Here is an 18,864-nt window from a genome sequence, read left to right as displayed (position 1 = left end):
CATGTAGAAACGTGGTTTTATGCGTTGAACACGGTACCCTCAACATGCCATGTATGTTTTCGGAAAGGTGTAAAATAAAAACAAAACATGTTTAAAAATAGGTACATTTATTCTTATAAGCTACAATATCAACAGTCTGCTTGGCTCGGCCAGTTTAAATGTACTTTGGCGACATCCAACGCCAGTATATCGACAGAGGCTTGTATCGCGTCTCTTAGCGAAGGCTTGCAGCGCCCAAGTTCTCCATGCACCCACTCCTTGACGTACGTGCCCGCTGATGTTTGAATGTGGAGTGTGAAGAGTTGGGGGTGGTCTGGAATTACGTCACAACAAATTTTAAGGTCCCTCTATGTAACAACATCAAACTTGTGTGTTGCAATAAAGATATCTGAATGTCAAAGGCGTATGAATGGGATATGATAGGCCTAAAATAGGCTGAAATAATGACTGTGAAATAACTGAAGTCGAGGTAATGTTAAAGTCCTTATGAGTTGAAATGTTTCCTGTCTCTATCACCTCACCTCACATTTTGAAAGAACAGACCAAAGCATATTTTAATTACAACATAATTTTTGTTTTATTTGTCAATCTGTATACAGATGAAATCATGTCAAATTAACTCTATGCTGCGAATTTGCAATGAATTTGAAAAAATAACTAGCTTTCCCCGGAACTGGATAATATAACTAATGAAAAAATGTGCGGACCTAACCTGGTACAGTTTCAGCTTTTAGCGACAATATTTCCCTCTGGCGGGCAAGCAGCGGCCGGCGGTGCAAAACTCTGATGGGTGTGCGCTGACAGATGATCACCGCCGCGGGGTTCGACGGCGGCGTGTTGCGATACGAGTTTATGTTGGCTATGTCTTGTGGTGTGACTGTGACGGGGTCTGAGGGGGTTTTCTGTGGTGGAATTGTGTTTTTATATTTCCTGTCATAAGTCTATATTAATTTGCACCTTTATGTTAAAACCGCAATGTCCACACGCAAGGCAATCCTCAAAATCATTTTTGTAACACACCTACACTTCCACATGCAAATAAACTCTTGTTTCGCAAACCAAATCATTTATTTTTCAAAAGGTACATAAGGTACATTTTTAACTTGAGCCAGAACGCAAAAATAAAAACAAATTATATTAAATATATCATTGTAGTAAGTCAAAGTGAAGTTATTCTTATTTTATTTTTCCACCTGTTCGATGTCACTAATTAAATTTTGAGGTAAAAGATTCCATTATATAAATCTGTAAAAGTCGTTTAGAAGCCACATTCACTACAGGAATACACGCCTAGCGAGTGCATCAGCTCAGTTTTTAAAACACTCTAGGCACGTTTTCAATTACATACTACACGATTATAGAAATATTTATTATTAAAAAATAACTGAACGTTACCTCTGTTTCATGCGCGGAGTGTGACAGCTTTATACAAAGAGCTTCGTACGTTTTGTGCTTACTCTCCTCGCCTTGTTTCAGTATCGTTAACTCTTCCCTAATGAAAATATACGAGTATTTTGTATATAAGCAAATAATTAGCTATGCTTTAAATAATAATACTAGTCATGTTCTCTATTTTTTTTGATGTGAGAAAAAGAGACGGTGTACGTGTTTGTATGTTTGGCGGTAGGTTAATGAAAATACGGGTCACCCTAATCCACGTACGATTATAGACGGAAAAGTCAAAAACTACCGAATGGATTTTTGTATGTTTTCCACCAAAAAAGTTTTATTTGGAAGATTTGGTGAGTTTTAATTATTTTTGAATAACATACGTAGTACTTTTCAATTATGTATAATGTATTGGATGCATAAGTTAAGAAAATAATTGATATAAAATTACGCCGCTTATTAACGATATAATAAGGTTGACTCACTTGGAGACTGTACACAATTTCTTGACAATGACGGTTCCACTTTTACATATCACATTGCAGACTTTCGCGTAGTCTTCTGATGTCGGCATCCGTCGGGGGTCCGCCACCTTCCGAAAAGAAAATATTTAAATTGAATTAGTGTATTTACCAAAATAATTAAAGTTGATAAAAAACAGTATTTACGAAAAAATACACTTTTTTAAATTGTTATATCTTTTTTGATTCTGCATAAATATACGAAAACAATATTAATATGACGGATATTTGGTGCCAGCAAGAGTAGTAATAGTAGATAGATAAAAATATATACCACCTATTCCGCATTCCCGGTCCACGGGGCTGTGACGCCCAGCATCAGTATAATAGTATAGTTTTACTCTGGCAAAACCATAGCCTAGTAAATAAATAAATAGCTGCACCTCAACAGCGAAGGGCCTGCCGTCGCCCAGACACCGCGCGTCCACGTCCTCGCGGCCCGCCGACATGAACTTGAGACGATGCTCCGCTTCCTCCGCCGCTATACTACAATGGGAGAATCTATGTCAAGTTCTAACATATTTCTAACATTTAGGGCCTTTTACCGCTTGCTGGTTAACACCTATTAACACCTCATCATCGAGTTTATCCGAGAAGAGCGCCATAGTGACGCAACGACAACCACAACGCAATGTGATAAATTCGCTGCTTCTCATTTCAGATCCGATTCGATAGTGAGAACATGCAAACCCGAACTTCGCCCTATAGCCTAAATGTAACAATAACGTTAAAATTTTGTTTCAGAAATCTTGGATATGGCTAACTGGCATTTAACTTCAGGCAGATTTATCTGGCAGTTTACATATATGACGGATCATGCGAAAGTAGTACGATATGTAATTTCTTCATGCAATACGCTAGGCGTGTTTTATCGCAGCAAGCGTGTCAAATCACCCCATTGCTAGATTTATTTTTATTGTTTGTCAGTAGATACTTAATGGCTTAATGGGATTGTGCGGACCATGTAAACCGCAAGGCGCTGGATAGGCTCAAAGACTACTCGGGTCCCGACTGATGGCACTAGATAGAGGCAAGCCAAGGTTGAGATGGTAGTCTGACAATCTGTCGGCCTTCGATAAGGGATGGCAGCCACTGGCGAAAGATAAAAGATGTTGAAACAGAAAGGTGACGCGTTTACCCAGCAGTAGGAACAATTACATAAATAGATAATAAACAGAAAATCCCCACCTAGCCTGTCCTTAGTCCCTTGTCCTTATCCGAACTATGGAAAATTTCGAGAAGATAGGATAAAGATAAATCACACAGAATGAGCCCGAAAGGTAGTTCGAAACTTGTGCTACGATACTATATTTTATAATCTATCTGAAAAAGATCATTTTCCATCTTATCGAACTCGAGACCTCCAGTACAGTAGTCCGGCATGGTGACCACTAGGCTACAGCGATCGTGATAATAATTAAATCAAGATAGGATTAGGATTCAGAAGGCAACCAGACGCGTTTTGATGATCATCTGTACTATGATTATAAAGAGGTAACCGTTGGTGAGTTTGTTGCGGGTAATCTGCGAAACTACAGAACCGATTTCAAAAATTCTTTCACCATTAGAAAGCTACATTATCCAAGATTGCTATAGGCTATATTTTATTTCAAAATTCCCACGGGAGCGAAGCCCCGGGCAAATAAATAATCTCAAATAAAAGAAAACTCATTGTTTTAAATATCAATGCGTCTTACTCAAGCATTTTAGCCAGCGGGTCAAATATAACCTCTTGCACGGAGGACTCCATCATTCTGTTGCCGTCGACCAGCCACGGCGTCTGCGACAGTTCCCGGGATAGCTTCACGTATCTGTGGACAACGGTAACTCTATAATTGTATAAAATCTTATTTATGTTCCACGGTACTCCGACCGCGGCGAAAAACAACTTTCACTCTTTAACAATGCGCGTGCAACAGCCAATTAAAACATAAAATGCCATTCCATGCCAAGGGCCCCTTTATCTTCTCCAATGGTCCATCTAAACAAACGGTGGAGAAGATAAGGAAATCTGTCTGTCTGTCACGCTGTGGATAAACAGCTGCAAATTTGGAATAGATATTAACTCATCATGGGCGGAGCTACGGGTAGCAGATAGTATTATAGAATTTAAAATTAAACGTCAAAAAGTGCCTGTGACAGTTTAATTTCTGAAACATTTATAAATAATAGTTTGGACCACGATCCTACAACGAAACTTTCCTCACCTGCCCCCGACATAGATAGGATCCCTCACACACGCGACACTGACACACCGCACCCTCCCCGCCTCCCGCAGCGACTCCCCCGCCTTCATTATCCTCTCCACCGGCCCTTCCAGCGCCTGCTCCGCGGAGCGACGCGTGAACTCCACGGCGAAGCGACGCTTCTGTTTGCTTCGCGATTCGAATAGCTCCGGCGATATTGTCTTTAGGAGCTCCAGTTCCTGGATTCATGATTTATTTATTAAAAAAGCAATGGAAATAATAAAATACAAATTAAGTTAGTACTTAATACAAATTAATTAGTCGACGGTAAGATGCAATATTGTGTCATCGAATATTGTCGTTATATAAACAAATGGATATCTATGATCTATGGTAAATTTATTTGCCCGCGCTGGGAATCAAGCCCAGGACCTCTAGATAACGGATGGGCATGGCAGTGCACCAGCGGTCCTTCAAGTATTAAGTAAGCAGAATTTTAGTAATATTTAAACCCCTCCACCACTTTATCCCTTCCTCGCGTGTTCTTCCAGCGCTAAAATAATTTCTTATACTCGCGTGTTCCTCTAGCACTTAGATAACACCTCGCGTATATCCTCAACGCTAATTTCCCCGAAATAAGCCCTGAACACAGCACTGACCGGCATCTCGCTGGGGTACTCGAGCGTGACGGTGACGAGCAGCGAGGTCGCGGCGGCGCAGCGCGGGCGCTCCAGCTGCGCGCCGAACGACCACTTCCACGCCTCCTTCAGCGGCGTCACGCACGCTAACGATTATTGCCAAGAATATATTTAGGTAGCACCCAATAGAGCATTGAAATCAATGCTCTATGGCAAATGAAGAAGAAAAATTATTGGCTACTTTCCGACCAACTATAATAACAGAGTTTTCAAAGGCTATAACTCACACATATAAGATAGATGGGGAAGATAAAATGTTTCATCCTGAAGATGAATAATGGTGGCTGTTTTTAAAAAAAGAAATACCTACCTGACTGTAAATCAAATCATTTTATTTCTATAGCATAAGCTCCATATATTTTTGTGTTTTTGACATTAGAAAAGGTGTTTTATTTAAAAATGTCACTCACCAGGATCATAGTCAGGGAAAGCCTCCCGTATCTTCAGCACGAGCACTTTCTCTCTCAGCAGCGTTGATATTGGTGCAGAAAGGGCGCATGCAAACGATTGGCAGTCGTAACTGTGAACAGAACATATTGTGGGTCCGTCAGAATCACAACAAGCTTAGTGCTTAGTATGGGTTGTTGGGTGTTGTTTATCTATATATATAAAACTTTTGCATTACTGAGTGACTGACTGACTGACAGACAACGCAACTACTTGGAGTAGGAAGCTGAAATTTTGCATGTAGGTTCCCTGGGGAGTGTAGGTGTGCACTAAGAGACTTAGTATGGGTCATTGGGTGTTGTTCATTTATTTATATATACAGAAGGCAAGGAGATTTTGGTATTTGTTCTCAGCAGTGGTTCAGTAGTTTCGGAGCATATAAGTGAGAAAATATTTATACAGCTTACATAGCAAATGTATAGTGATACATAATAATAATGTAATATATGTATGATACCTATGTTTGACAACTAAATTATCGATTAATTGCAGATCAGACAGACAGATGTACAAGTGATTATATATAAGGGTTCTCTCACTTTTGAAGCATGAAACAAAAAATGGTATGTAATAACAAAAACCACCCCTTCCTTAGGTTCTCACCCCTTTTTCTCTAACACCTCTTTGAGCATCAGATTGCACTCTGGCCACGTCTCCTCCTCCAGCACTCCGAGACAGCAAACACAAGCCTCTGTCTTCCTTCTCTTTCGCACTGGAGAGTCGTCACCATTTTCTTTACTATGTCCATTCTCTTTTTTGTCCGTTTTCTTTTCGTCTTCAGTATTTAGACCTGAATTAGTTTCTGTTGAGTCTGTGGCAGTTCCATTGTTTGTCGATGATTCTTGATACTGCAAAAAGTTACAATACAACATTAATTCAAGGCCTTGTTACTTTTAGGGCTGTGAGTGGACTATATTATACATACTATATTGTAAAAAATTTATTATTATTTAACCAATCTTGAAAAATTTTAAGTCAGGCCACCTGGCTGATGTCAGCTCTCTATGTGTATTTTATTTTTAACCCTCCAACAACAGAAAGAGGGTAGTTATAATTGCCTATGGGTCGCCAAGTTTGTGCCCCTTAGTCGCTTCACACGACATCCATAGGAGGACGTGAAGTGTTCTTATTCTAGAGCGGGAGAACATCAATGCTGATATAATGTGAATCGAACTTCAAATTATTATAGAAACAACAATGTTATAAAAAAGTAAGGTTATGTTTTTGTTTACATCTAATTTATAACAGAAATTGGCCATGAAATGCCTAAACCAAAATCGAAAAACTATTCTTAAACACGAATAGTCCTGGATTATTTTGCCAAATAAACAAAAGAATTTTGCAAATAATGTAATACTAACCTGAGTTATATGTTTCTTGAGATCTTCGTATGCGTTAGGATGTTTCACGCCTAAGAAACGAACGGCGCAGCCGTCGCAACATCCCTGATCTTTGCACAGCTTAAATATTGCTTTCTTATCCATGTTTTAATTAGAATTCCTTTATTACATACAATAGAAAAACACACTTGTTTAGAGACAGCCTGTAAAAGCATTGATAGATATAGGTACCTAACCTAGGTACTTCACTCTCGGTCACGGTTGCAAATTTTATTTTCACATTATATAGTTTTAGTGCTTACAAGTCAAGGAATAAATACTATTTTCAAAAAGCATAAAATATTTGACATAAACACTCCGTTTTCAGAAATACAGCCAAATTAAATTACCTACTCCTCGAATGAAGCCTTACTTTCTTGCGTATAAATAAATGTTAAATTAAAAAAGGTTGCCATTTTATTAAATTACGCAAATCAGCTGATTTTTTAGAAGTTTTTGTTTGTTTCATTGTAGTTTTTTGTATATAATACTGTATCAGTCAGTATAGAAAGAGTCCTCTGTTTTACACACATAAAAATCAGTGATTTTACTGAATGTGACTGTGGAGCAAGAAAAGAAAACGGCAAGTTTATGAAAGTGTTGCCAGGCCATTCCATCAAGCCGCGAACAGCGCGAACTGTCAAATCGTGTCGTCCTCAGGCCTCCGTCAAACTTGTATTTTTATGTAATTCAAAATAAAAAATTCTAAATTATTAAAAACATTCAATTTAACTTTAATTTGTCAATACAATATTAAAAAGCGTTAGTAATGGGCACAGTGCATGCCAAGGTAAGGCTTTATATCTTATTGAAATGTAATAATTTCAGGTTAGATTTCGTAAATATTTTTTGCAAATATTAGCTTTTTCCTAAAAGATCTGCATTCTTTATTAACTTAGTGAATTATTCTTCTTATTTGAATTTATATCTTTATTATGTATGAACTGGTTGAAACTAGAACCAGTAATACATACTTTTTAAACTTGACATCCAATGATAAAATGCCTTCCGGGATTAGTGAAGACACCAAAGAATACCTTAAGTAAATATCAATTTTATCTGGATAAACCTAATAGCTTAAAGCTATCTGGCGCAATCCATATATTGTGTGGATTGCGCCAGATGAAATATGAATATAGGAAAAGACTGCTGTTGTCTAGTGGTCCCATCAATTTTGTCTTACCGGAACCTTAGTCATGGTCCTCTATAAACATATACTTTTCATTGTTTCAGTCAGAGCACAATGACCTGGGGGAGGTGGGCGGGGGTCTGTTTGAGTTCGAGGAACCGATTGAAATGGAGGAGGAGCCCATTCCCAAGCCCACCATACAGCTAGGAGGCGTCAGGGTGAGTCACCTTTTCATGATGATGTTCATTCATACATTGAGTAACTTTACATATAATGTGTTACAGGGTGTAACATTTTAGCAGCACTGTCACAATAGTTTCTTACTGTAATGGTAGTTGTAGGATAGGGATAAATAAAACACAAAATAACCAAAACTACGAGTGGCAGGCACGTGTGGACCGAGTGCATGTGGACGGGCTGAACCGCACGAAGGATGACATCATCCGCAGCACTGTGGACGAGCTCTTCCATGCCACTGACTTCGAAGACGTCATACTCAGGGCACACAAGGTACACCTAATCTTCTTTATAAATATATTTATTTATTAAAAATTTATTTCTATTATAATTTCCACAAATTATATACTGTGGGTAATACCGCGGGGTGCAGCTAGTCTGTTTATATTTTACGCTTACTCATTTGGATCCAAACACAGTATATCTGTACTGAGATGGGCCTTGTATTGCTTCAATGCAGACACTTACCTCTGTAATGTGTGCTCTCTATATTACGTGAGGATATCTGTCCGTCTATAGTGTTATCTGTCTACATATTGCCCGCAGGTCCGTCGAGCTCTAGACGCGATGGGATGTTTCCGCGACATCGGCGTGTACATCGACGTGTCGTCCGGCCCGGGCGCCACGCCGGAGGGACTCGAGGTAACTGTTCTCACACGTTAGCGGCTGTGACGCCGCGAAAAAAATTAATGTAATTTCTAGGACTCTTACAGCCTGATGTTAATTCTCTTTGGGAATGCTATAGTTGTTTATTCTTACTTATTTATTGGACACTTATAAGCTGACTTTGAGTTTGTATACCAATCTGACTCATGTATAGTAGTTTTCATAGACTACCACTTGCTTCTGGTGAAGGAAAAACATCGTGAGGAAACCTGCACACTTGATTGATTATTTACTTGTGTGTGAAATGGAGAAGGCAACGGCAAACGGCAAACCACTTCAAAAGGAGATTTTGCTTTAACATCAATAACAAATGAAAAAGCGTGTGTATAGTTTAATCGCAAAAAGCTTAATTCGCAGTTGCGTTCGCAATAAAAGTAGTGTGTGTTTGTTCAATGACAACAGGTGACGTTTCAAGTCCGCGAGTTGTCCCGCGTCGTGGGCGGAGTCAACACTACTGTCAGCGAGAACGAGGGAAACCTCGTGTTGGGTGAGCTCTGTTTTGTTTTGAACGAAATTCATTTTTACATCATTATCATTAACCAAAAGAAATCTGCACACCGGTTATCATGTCGGTTGGTACTCGTAAAAGTCATCTCAGATGCCTTTAGGCGAAAAAATACGAAAAGAAAGAAGCTGGAAAGTGAGCTATCAAGCCTTACTAGGTTGCCACTTTGTTAAATATTATAAAACTAGATGTTGCCCGGGGCTTCGCTCCAGTGGGAATTTTGAGATAAAATATAGCCCATAGCAATCTTGGATAATGTAACTTTCTAATGATGAAATAATTTTTAAAATCGGTTCGGTAGTTTCTGAGATTACCCGCCTCAAACATACAAACTCACAAACGCTTACCTCTTTATAATAATACAATAGATTTGATTTGAATATGATGATTAAAAGTGTCAGTGAAGCAATTTCCGCATGAGTTATTTGATTTAGAATGATATTTGTGGTGCAGGCGTGAAGATGCCCAACGTGCTGGGCCGCGGCGAGAAGCTGCAGGCGGAGTACAGCATGGGCTACCGCAGCTCCTCCAACTTCAGCATCGCGGCCACCAAACCCTATCCGCACAAGCCTCTGACGCCCGTGTGAGTCGGACTTCTTTGTTAAATTACCCAGGCCCGTTGCTGCTTTGAGAAAAGGACATTTTGCGCCAAGGCGGTTTTTCCATAGGTTTTGACACTTAATGATTCACTTAGAAACGGTAAAATAGTGAGATCCCTACGTCACATATGTTTCTACCATATGCGCTTACTGTAATTAAAATCCTAACTGATATTATAATTCTGAAAGCAAGTTACGACGACCTCGGTGGCGTAGTGGTAAAGTGCTTGACTTTGAACCGTGAAGTCCCGGGTTCGATCCCCGGTCGGGTCATGATGGAAAATGATCTTTTTCTGATTGGCCCGGGTCTTGGATGTTCATCTATATATGTATATGTTATAAAATATAGTATCGTTGAGTTAGTATCCCATACATAACCCGACCGGGGATCGAACCCGGGTCCTCTCGGTTCAGAGTCAAGCACTTTACCACTACGCCACCGAGGTCGTCAATATTTAATAATTATTATGTTCATGTTAAAAATGTTGAAATGTTAACATTTACTTGAAACTTCGTACGTGCACCCTTTATAATGTAGACATTTGACACTTGTAGGCTGTCAGCGTCGGTGTACCAGCAGAACCACGAGTACCCGTGGTCCGGCTACCGGCTGCTGGACCGCGGGCTGCTGCTGGACCTCGCCTTCCGCACCTCGCCCGCCGTGAGTGTCCGCCGCCCGCTGCGCTACGTACTAGTGATAGTGGCAGTGGTGAAGTTCCTGCCACTGAACCGAGAGGTCCCGGGTTCGATCCCCGGTCGGGTCATGATGGAAAATTATCTTTTTCTGATTGGCCCGGGTCTTGGATGTTTATCTATATACATATTTGTTGCAAAAATCGTGGGTATCGTTGATTTAGTATCCCATATCATACTTTGAGGCTAGCTCAATCTGTGTGATTTGTCCTATTATTTATTATAACCTTTTTGCACCCCCAAATGACGAATTTTTGTTTTGTTGACTATTCGAAAGCTTATATTATTAAGCCGGGTCCGCAGCCGCAAAAACATGTTTTACTAACCGATTAGGGGCGTGGCCTAACTGTTATGTTAGAAAAATCGCATCCCCCGCGTTCCCCCGGGGAGGGAAAGCGACTCATTTTGTGTTAGCGCGCACTCAACAAAGCGTAGGGCAGCACAGCGTACACAACCATAACGATAGACGCAGCGGACGGTTTAACTTGTTTTTGTAACATGTTATGTTAAAAAATTGGCGTTGCCGACTTGGCTTTATAAACACCAGTGCAAAAAAAAAACCGGTCAAGTGCGAGTTGAACTCACGTGATGAGGGTTCCGTGCAATGCCAAAGTCTAATGTTCTATATGTTACATATTATATAAATATATAATTACTCACTTACATAAAGTTGTTCGTTCATTCAAGAAATGAACTAAATACACTTAAGAAATGTACTTTCGAAATAACTTTAAATTTTCGTATAACGATTCAGCTGCACTGCGACGAGTCTATGAATCATAACAATAATCATAAATCCACATTTCTAATTTTTTGATCTTGTCATGTACCTGTTGTGTCGATGGCACTCGTGTGCGATCGACTCCCTGGCGCCATCTTAAATCGTGACGATCGCCTCAGAAATAATCATTGAAATAAAAATGTATTCGAATAATGGCCATCTCTGTTTGGAATGACAACCTCGACGAATGTGTGTTTGCAGACGAAACACAACTTGCAGTGGGAAGGGTTGGTGCGGGACACGTCGGTGCTCAGCAAGACCACCAGCTTCGCGGTTCGGGAGAACAGCGGTGAGCGCGTCTCCTGTCTTTTAGGGTTCCGTACACGAATGGCGTCTGTCTGTAAAATCTTTACGAAAATAATAGGATTTACAGGAACTATAACAAAAATAAACATTAAAAATTAATTATCTTTTTCAATGAACACGTGCACGTACCGTTTAACATCTGATATATAAATAGGTACGTGCGCGTGTACATTATTAATAATAGTTATTATTTAATAATGAGACGCGAAAGTTTGAAACTACTTATATGAGTTTTCGTCTCCAGGTCCGCAAATGAAGTCAGTGATCCGCCACGTACTGTCGGTGGACCACAGAGACGAGCCCATCTTCCCGACGCGCGGCACTCTCGTGCAGTTCACGAGCGAAGTCGCGGGCCTCGGCGGCGGCGTGGCGCATCTCAAGACGGAGCTCAACGCGCAGGCCAATGTGGCGCTCACAGAGTCCGTGGTGAGGAATTTAACTTAGTGGCCGATAGATGGCGCTAGCGACAAATTAGAACGCGATGGTATAGTTTTCAGATTTGGATCTTAGGTTATGTGATAACGGAATTTTTAGTTAAATAAAGTGGGTATTTATTTTTGTTTCTATTGTATAATTTTTGAACATGTGATATCATATGAATATTTCTATAAATTCATATTTACAATAAAATATATTGTATTACTCTAAAAATAAAAAATACTTTTATCTTAATATGCCACATTTAGAAACTGGATTTGGCAACACTCAATCAATAACAGTCTTATCCAACCCTAATCTTGTTCCAGGTGGTCCAAGTAACCGGGGCTTTAGGTGTATTACACGATATGTTCGGCACGGCGCTCCCAGATAGACTGTTTTTAGGGGGCGCCACCACACTGCGGGGGTTCGGGCAGCGGGGGGTGGGGCCACACCAGGATGGGCAGGCGCAAGGAGGACAGGTAATTTGTTGATTAGTTGTGTCACTCATCATTTTCGAAGTTTCTTCTCCTAGTTTCTTTAAAAACGTGCCTAACGTATTACCCGAAAACACGCTAGGCATGTTTTCCACTAACGTGTTTTAACCATCACCCCGTTGGTCAGATGACATTGTTCGGGTCACAGGAAAGTGTCCTATTCCCAGCATTGAGTGATTACTAAAATTAAAAAAATATAGTTTATTGTAACTTTCAATAATCTGTCAGTGATATAGGCTGAAAATGATGATGAGGTATGTTTTATAACACGCTTGGCGTGTTTGCCGCTAATGACGTGGTTTCCAGATGTACTGGGCGTCGGGCCTGCACGTGTACACGCCGCTGCCGTTCCAGCCGGCCAAGAACGGCCTCGGCTCTTTGTTCAGGTCGCATTTGTTCCTCAACGCCGGCTGCTTGACCGACAACGGTGAGTTTTCTTTTTTACGTATTCTGATTTTTGCGAATTTTAATGCTAGGGATCTTTAAACTGTGTAATACATACTTACTCAAACGTAAGTGGGTTTTACTACGGATATACCATATTAAATGATACAATTACGAAGATTATCAAAGATACGCAAGAGATGGACTCAATACATTTAATGTCAATACATTTTCTACAATTGCAGAATATTTACGACGCCTTATATACAAAAGCAAAACATTAGATTTATAACTCTAGAATAATTGTACACAATTTGTAATGACTTCAATAATAGAGGCAAAGAAGTGCTAGATAATTTTTGACAACAACCTGGAAGGTATTAATATTTGTAATGTGTCAACACTGATCCGGAAACGGAAATAAACAGTTATGACTCCAGCCGGCGTTTCATTATGTAGCACTGGCGTAGACGAGGTGCATTAGAAAAATTGTTAATAAAACTATCCTGCGCGTGTTTCGGTCAAAATATTTCATAGTTGTGTTCCTTATAGTGAAATACTAATAATTAAGTGTTTTCTCGCAATCAATCGCGATGCCAATAGGTAAAATCGAGCCGTTTAATCTCAACGCCAAACAATGGCCGGCGTACGTGCGACGCGTAAACCAATTCATGTTGTTAAATGAAATTAAAACGGAATTGAAAGTGTCTACCCTAATAACAGTAGTCGGCGAGGAAACTTATAACCTTATGTGCGATCTTTGTGCCCCAAAACATCCTGAGGAAAAAACGTACGACGAATTGGTAGAATTAGTCCGAGCTCACCTCGAACCACAACGCTCGGAAATATTTTTCGTCTAAAAGCGGGTGAATCGTTAACGGTGTAGCGGGAGCTAGGTGATTATGCTCGACCGCCACAAAGGGAAGATCTTCCCGCCAGGCTAGGTGTTGCGCCTGGGGAACCGCACGGCTCCGACGGTGTCATGTCGGAGGTTGTATTTATGCTTCCAATCGAAAACGCACTGTCTGCGCGGTCTAGGCTTGTTAGCTGTCCATAGTGAGTCGACCGTTGTGCCATCTGTCCGTAGTGTCCTGGATCACTTGTGTGGCTTGTTATTAGTTGCGTTTGGTCGGCTTTTTACATCTGCGCCGTTGTGCATGTGGCGTGGTAGATGTCGCCACAACGGAATATCTTCAGGCCCTCAAACATCTCGCAACAATTGACTATCGGAAGGCGGTGGAGGCTCTGGCTCTAGAGGCAACAGAATGACACGCCGAGACGAGTGGGGTGTCGAGACGGGCTGCGGCTGGGAGCACTGATAATGGTGGTGGCGCGGCTACTGAAGGCCTACATGCGGTGCGAGAGGCCCGCCACAGGACGCGGCCGGGAGGGGCGCGTGGGGCTATGTTCGAGATGGTGCGGAGTGCTGGCGGTGTGGCAAAGGTCACGCAGCAAATAGGCGCCGATTCGCAAATTACAATTGTGATAACTGTAATCAACGTGGTCATTTACGTGTGATGTGCGGAAAAGTGCGCGATCGTTTGCAAAGAAGTGAGTTTCGTCAAAATTTTGCGGAAGAGGAAGCTTTTTTCAATTTGGTGGTATCGTCGAGTTAAGGTAACGATCCTTATTAACATTAAAGTGAATTCCGAAATCCTAAAGTGCGAGATAGACACGGGCAGTCGTATTTCAGCGATAAATTCTGATGTTTACGAGTTGAAATTACTCTCCGATAATTTAATATTACGAAGTTATTCGGACTCAAGAATTTAACCTCTTGGATATATATCCAAGAGGTTAAATTCTCAAGAATTTAACCTTACACTGTTCCTGGGAATACTGTAAACACTGTACTGGGAACACTGTTCCTGTTACAGGAATTTGTATATTTACTAGAATATTCTAGTAAATATACAATTTAAATCGGTATCCGCTAATAACGTCCGCTTATATGTGATTGAAGGGGTGGATTGCCTTTACTTGGGCGCGATTGGTTAAAATTTTTAAAAATAACTCAATATGAATAAACTAATCGAAGAGGATCAATTAGTAAGTCAGTTATGTAAGGAATATCCACAGGTTTTTACTGATAAATTAGGTACGTGTAAAAAACATTACGATTGTAGCTCGTGGATTGTAACGGTGTGTACGTGCGTGCACGGCCCGTGCCGCTGGCGCTGCGTGAGCGCGTCGAGCGCAGCTGGAGCGCTTGCAGCGAGATGGTTCCATCTACCGGGTGGACCACTCGGATTTCGGTACACCTGGCGAACTGAGAATCTGTGGGGACTATAAAGTAACGATCAACCCGATATTAAATCGAAATCATTACCCACTTCCACGAGTCGAGGAACTGTTCGCAAAATTATGTAATGGGTATTTACAAAAATTGACCTTCGGCATGCTTACGAACAGATATTGCTAGAACCTGATTCACAAAGGTTTACGGCGATCACAACGCATGTTGGGACGTTCGCTTATAGCCGGACGCCGGACGCAGAAAATTATAGAGGAGACATTACTAACTAAACGAATTTTACTAACCTAGTTTTTATAAGTTTTACTAACAAATTATGAGTCTTTGTTACTTGAAAATAAATAAATTCATTCATTCATTCATTACATGGCATCCCAGGAACAGTAGTGTTCCTGAACGATATATGTATCACAGGTGGGGATAGGCGTGCGTACACATGCGTAATTTACTAGCTACGCTTGATCGATTACGTCTAATGGGTAAGACCCCGGTTAAATTAGAAAAATGTTCGTTTTTAACCAAAAGTGTCAAATACTTAAGCTTTATAATAGATAAAAATGGGTTACATCCCGATCCAAACAAACTTGACGCTATTTCCAGGACTCCCACGGATGCGTCGGTACGATCCTGGCGCACTCATATCCTGACGGCGGCGAACGACCGGTCAGCTGTGCTCCACGCACCCTAAATGAGGCCGAACGCAACTATAGTCAGTTAGATAAAGAAGCGTTAGCTATTTATTATGGCGTTTTAAATCACCATCAATATTTATTTGGAAGACGATTCACATTGCGTTCGGATCATAAACTCCTCACTTATATCTTTGGTGACAAAAAGGGTATCCATCAGACGGCGGCTAGTCGGTTACAGCGTTGGGCCGCGAAACTCGCCGCTTACGACTTCGACATACAATTCGTACGATCGGCGGACAACGGCCCGGACTATACTTTGTCGCGACTACCACTGTCGCACGAGCGACTCGATACTCCTCAGGTGGATTATTTAAATTTTGTACAGGAAACTGTACCTATAGATTTCATTGATGTTTCTAAAGAAACTTGAAAATACACACTTCTTTCTAAAGTGTTAGGCTATATATTATGGTTGGTTGGCTTGGCCGTCATCGCCTACTAGTGAAGAAGAAAAAATTTTTTTTGCGCATAAGCAGGACTTATTCACAGATCGTGGATGTATAATATATAAATATCGTGTTGTTATTCCCTATTCGTTGCAATCTGACGTTCTGAAAGAAATTCATAGTGGTCACCTAGGAATGAATAAAATGAAAAACATTGCTCGCAGTTATGTTCACTGGCCCAACATTGATAAAAACAGAGATATGTCGCGCCTGCGAGGCGTGCCGCTCCGTGCGCATGCTCCTCTTCACCCGTGGGAGTATCCTCTGCATCCCTGGCAGAGAATACATATAGATTTTTTGATTGTGCTGGTAAACGTTTTTTGATCGTAGTTGATGCTCATTCAAAGTGGATCGAGACCGTTGCAATGAATGAGATGTCGGCTGGTACAATAATAAGGGCACTGAGATCTATTCTTGCTAGATTTGGTATTCTATCACAGTTAGCATCCGATAACGGCCCACCATGTTTTTCAGCCGAGTTTAAAGAATATTGTGTAAAGAATAAAAGAAGACATTCTACATCGGCTCCATATAGACCCCAGCGTAACGGCGAGGTGGAGAATGCGGTCAAAACCGTTAAAAAGGCGATAAAGCGGGCAATCTTTGAAAAAAAAAGAAATTTTAACGGCCCTTAGTTATCTATAGATTTCTATTTCAATACCGGAATTGCGAGCATGCTACTACGGGTGTCTCTTCCGCGGTGGCGATGTCCGAACGTCGGCTCCGTGGCCGGCTGGACGCCGCCACCGTGGTGGCCGCTGCGCAAGACATACAGATAGTAGCTGCCGGTGGACAACATTCTAGTTTCTCGCCCGGGGAACCTGTACTAGCACGTGATTATTCTAAAGCTGGAAATAAATGGGCGAAGGGGCATGTTTCTGAAGTGACAGGACCGATCTCTTACAAAGTAAAACTGGGGGATGGTACCGAATGGCGTAGACATCACGACCAAATAATACCTCTTACAAATAAAAATAGATACGTTCAGTACTCCCGTCAGAGGAGGAGGCCGAGGGGTTTCAGAGTCACGTGGGACGCTCAGAGATTACGTCAGAGGGAATCGGTAGTGGAGAGTTCCGCTCAGGAAAGAAGTAACTCTGAAGACGTATTTGAAGACGCAGTGGAAGTCACCACTCCGTCGGAGCCGGGTCTTCCTCTACCACCGGATGCCTCGGAGCGAGATAAAGGAGCCCACCGTAGAGCTCATATTAAAGAAAATAATTAAGTTAGATATAAGTATGTTGATTCTTTTTGTGGATTTGGTTGGTGGGATGTGGAAGGTATTAATATTTGTAATGTGTCAACACTGATCCGGAAACGGAAATAAACAGTTATGACTCCAACCGGCGTTTCATTACGTAGCACCTTCCCTCCAAAAATCAGAATCTAATTAGTTTCGATTGGTTGTTTCAGAGAACACGTCAGTCTGTGTTTGGTAGATTTCCGTATCCGACATGATTGAATTAAATTGTGATTAGAGTTGTATGTTTGATGCCAGAGGAGAAGAGTAAGCTGGAGGCGCTGTCGCAGGCGCGGGTGTCGTGCGGCGCGGGCGTAGCGCTGCGGCTGGGCCGCGCGGCGCGGCTCGAGCTCAGCTACTGCGTGCCGCTGCGCGCGCGCGCCGCCGACCGCCTCGCGCCAGGGTTGCAGCTCGGCGTCGGCGCGCACTTCTTGTAGTGCTCACACACAAGTATAACTATTATACTTGTTGTTTACTTGTTAACTATTTTTATAAATGTAATCAAAGCTAGATAAAAAGACACACGCATATTTCGTCTGTCGACTTTTTACAATTATTCAATTTATATTTTCCTTTCCAGACATCCCGTCGCCGTTCGAAAGAAGAGATCAAAGGAATACGAATTAATTTTGTTATTATTTATTGTTCGTGTAAATACAAGTGAAAATAAATTTTCAGAATACTGAAAGTTTTGTCTAAACTATGGTGAATCATACGGGCCGTATGCCTGGTTGTTATAGTTAATTATGTACAAATCGCCAGTGAACGTTGTTGTTATAAAATTGTTTAGTTTTAAAAAATTATTTTATTTAATACGACGACTATTTTTGACAATCTCGGTGGCGCAGTGGTGAAGTTCCTGCTACTGAACCGAGAGGTCCCGGGTTCGATCCCCGGTCGGGTCATGATGGAAATGATCTTTTTCTGATTGGCCCGGGTCATGGATGTTTATCTATATATGTATTTGTTATAAAATATAGTATCGTTGAGTTAGTATCCCGTAACACAAGTCTCGAACTTACTTTGGGGCTAGCTCGATCTGTGTGATTTGTCCTAATATATTTATTTATTTGTTTATTTAATAGACCCTAAAGAATTTATTCAGAAATTAGACCTTCTCAAGACACTTTTTCACATCCATTCTTTTTTATACCCCTAAACCCTAAACTTTCCTCAGGAATCACTCTTTACAATCTATTGGTTACAACCGCATGAAAATCCGTGCAGTAGTTTTTGAGTTTATCGCGAACAGACAGACGCGGTAGAGAACAATGTTTAATATAACATGTAAGGAAAAATTACATTAAAAATTTTTAAAATTATGAAACTTGAATACATATCAAAAATTTACTCAAAGCCAAGTCTACGTACCGCCGCTTTCCACAGCGCAGGTGAAGA

The 18,864-nt window shown here is 41.0% G+C and overlaps 2 protein-coding genes across 2 annotated transcripts; one reads left to right on the top strand and one right to left on the bottom strand.

The window, feature by feature from the left end:
- Window positions 1-90: 90 nt before the first annotated feature.
- Pus10 (Pseudouridine synthase 10) lies at window positions 91-6,983 on the bottom strand. The gene is made up of 11 exons (XM_053766200.2): window positions 6,603-6,983; window positions 5,845-6,089; window positions 5,205-5,314; window positions 4,756-4,880; window positions 4,118-4,335; window positions 3,608-3,721; window positions 2,294-2,396; window positions 1,875-1,981; window positions 1,396-1,492; window positions 713-902; window positions 91-313 (listed from the first exon to the last, which is right to left on the bottom strand). Exons 1-11 carry the CDS (start codon window positions 6,723-6,725, stop codon window positions 129-131), a joined length of 1,617 nt encoding a protein of 538 aa, XP_053622175.1. The 5' UTR covers window positions 6,726-6,983; the 3' UTR covers window positions 91-128.
- A 267-nt stretch (window positions 6,984-7,250) lies between these two features.
- Window positions 7,251-18,604, top strand: LOC128681898 (uncharacterized protein). The gene is made up of 13 exons (XM_053766201.1): window positions 7,251-7,410; window positions 7,854-7,967; window positions 8,137-8,259; window positions 8,533-8,628; window positions 9,055-9,139; window positions 9,611-9,740; window positions 10,312-10,417; window positions 11,432-11,519; window positions 11,781-11,962; window positions 12,283-12,435; window positions 12,757-12,877; window positions 17,725-17,916; window positions 18,047-18,604. Exons 1-12 carry the CDS (start codon window positions 7,390-7,392, stop codon window positions 17,901-17,903), a joined length of 1,398 nt encoding a protein of 465 aa, XP_053622176.1. The 5' UTR covers window positions 7,251-7,389; the 3' UTR covers window positions 17,904-17,916; window positions 18,047-18,604.
- The last annotated feature ends 260 nt before the right edge of the window (window positions 18,605-18,864 follow it).

The sequence above is a fragment of the Plodia interpunctella genome, chromosome 28, assembly GCF_027563975.2.
Source record: "Plodia interpunctella isolate USDA-ARS_2022_Savannah chromosome 28, ilPloInte3.2, whole genome shotgun sequence".
Classification (NCBI taxonomy): domain Eukaryota; kingdom Metazoa; phylum Arthropoda; class Insecta; order Lepidoptera; family Pyralidae; genus Plodia; species Plodia interpunctella.
The sequence above is the reverse complement of the archived record's forward strand: the minus strand, read 5'-3'. Positions and strand labels throughout refer to the sequence as shown.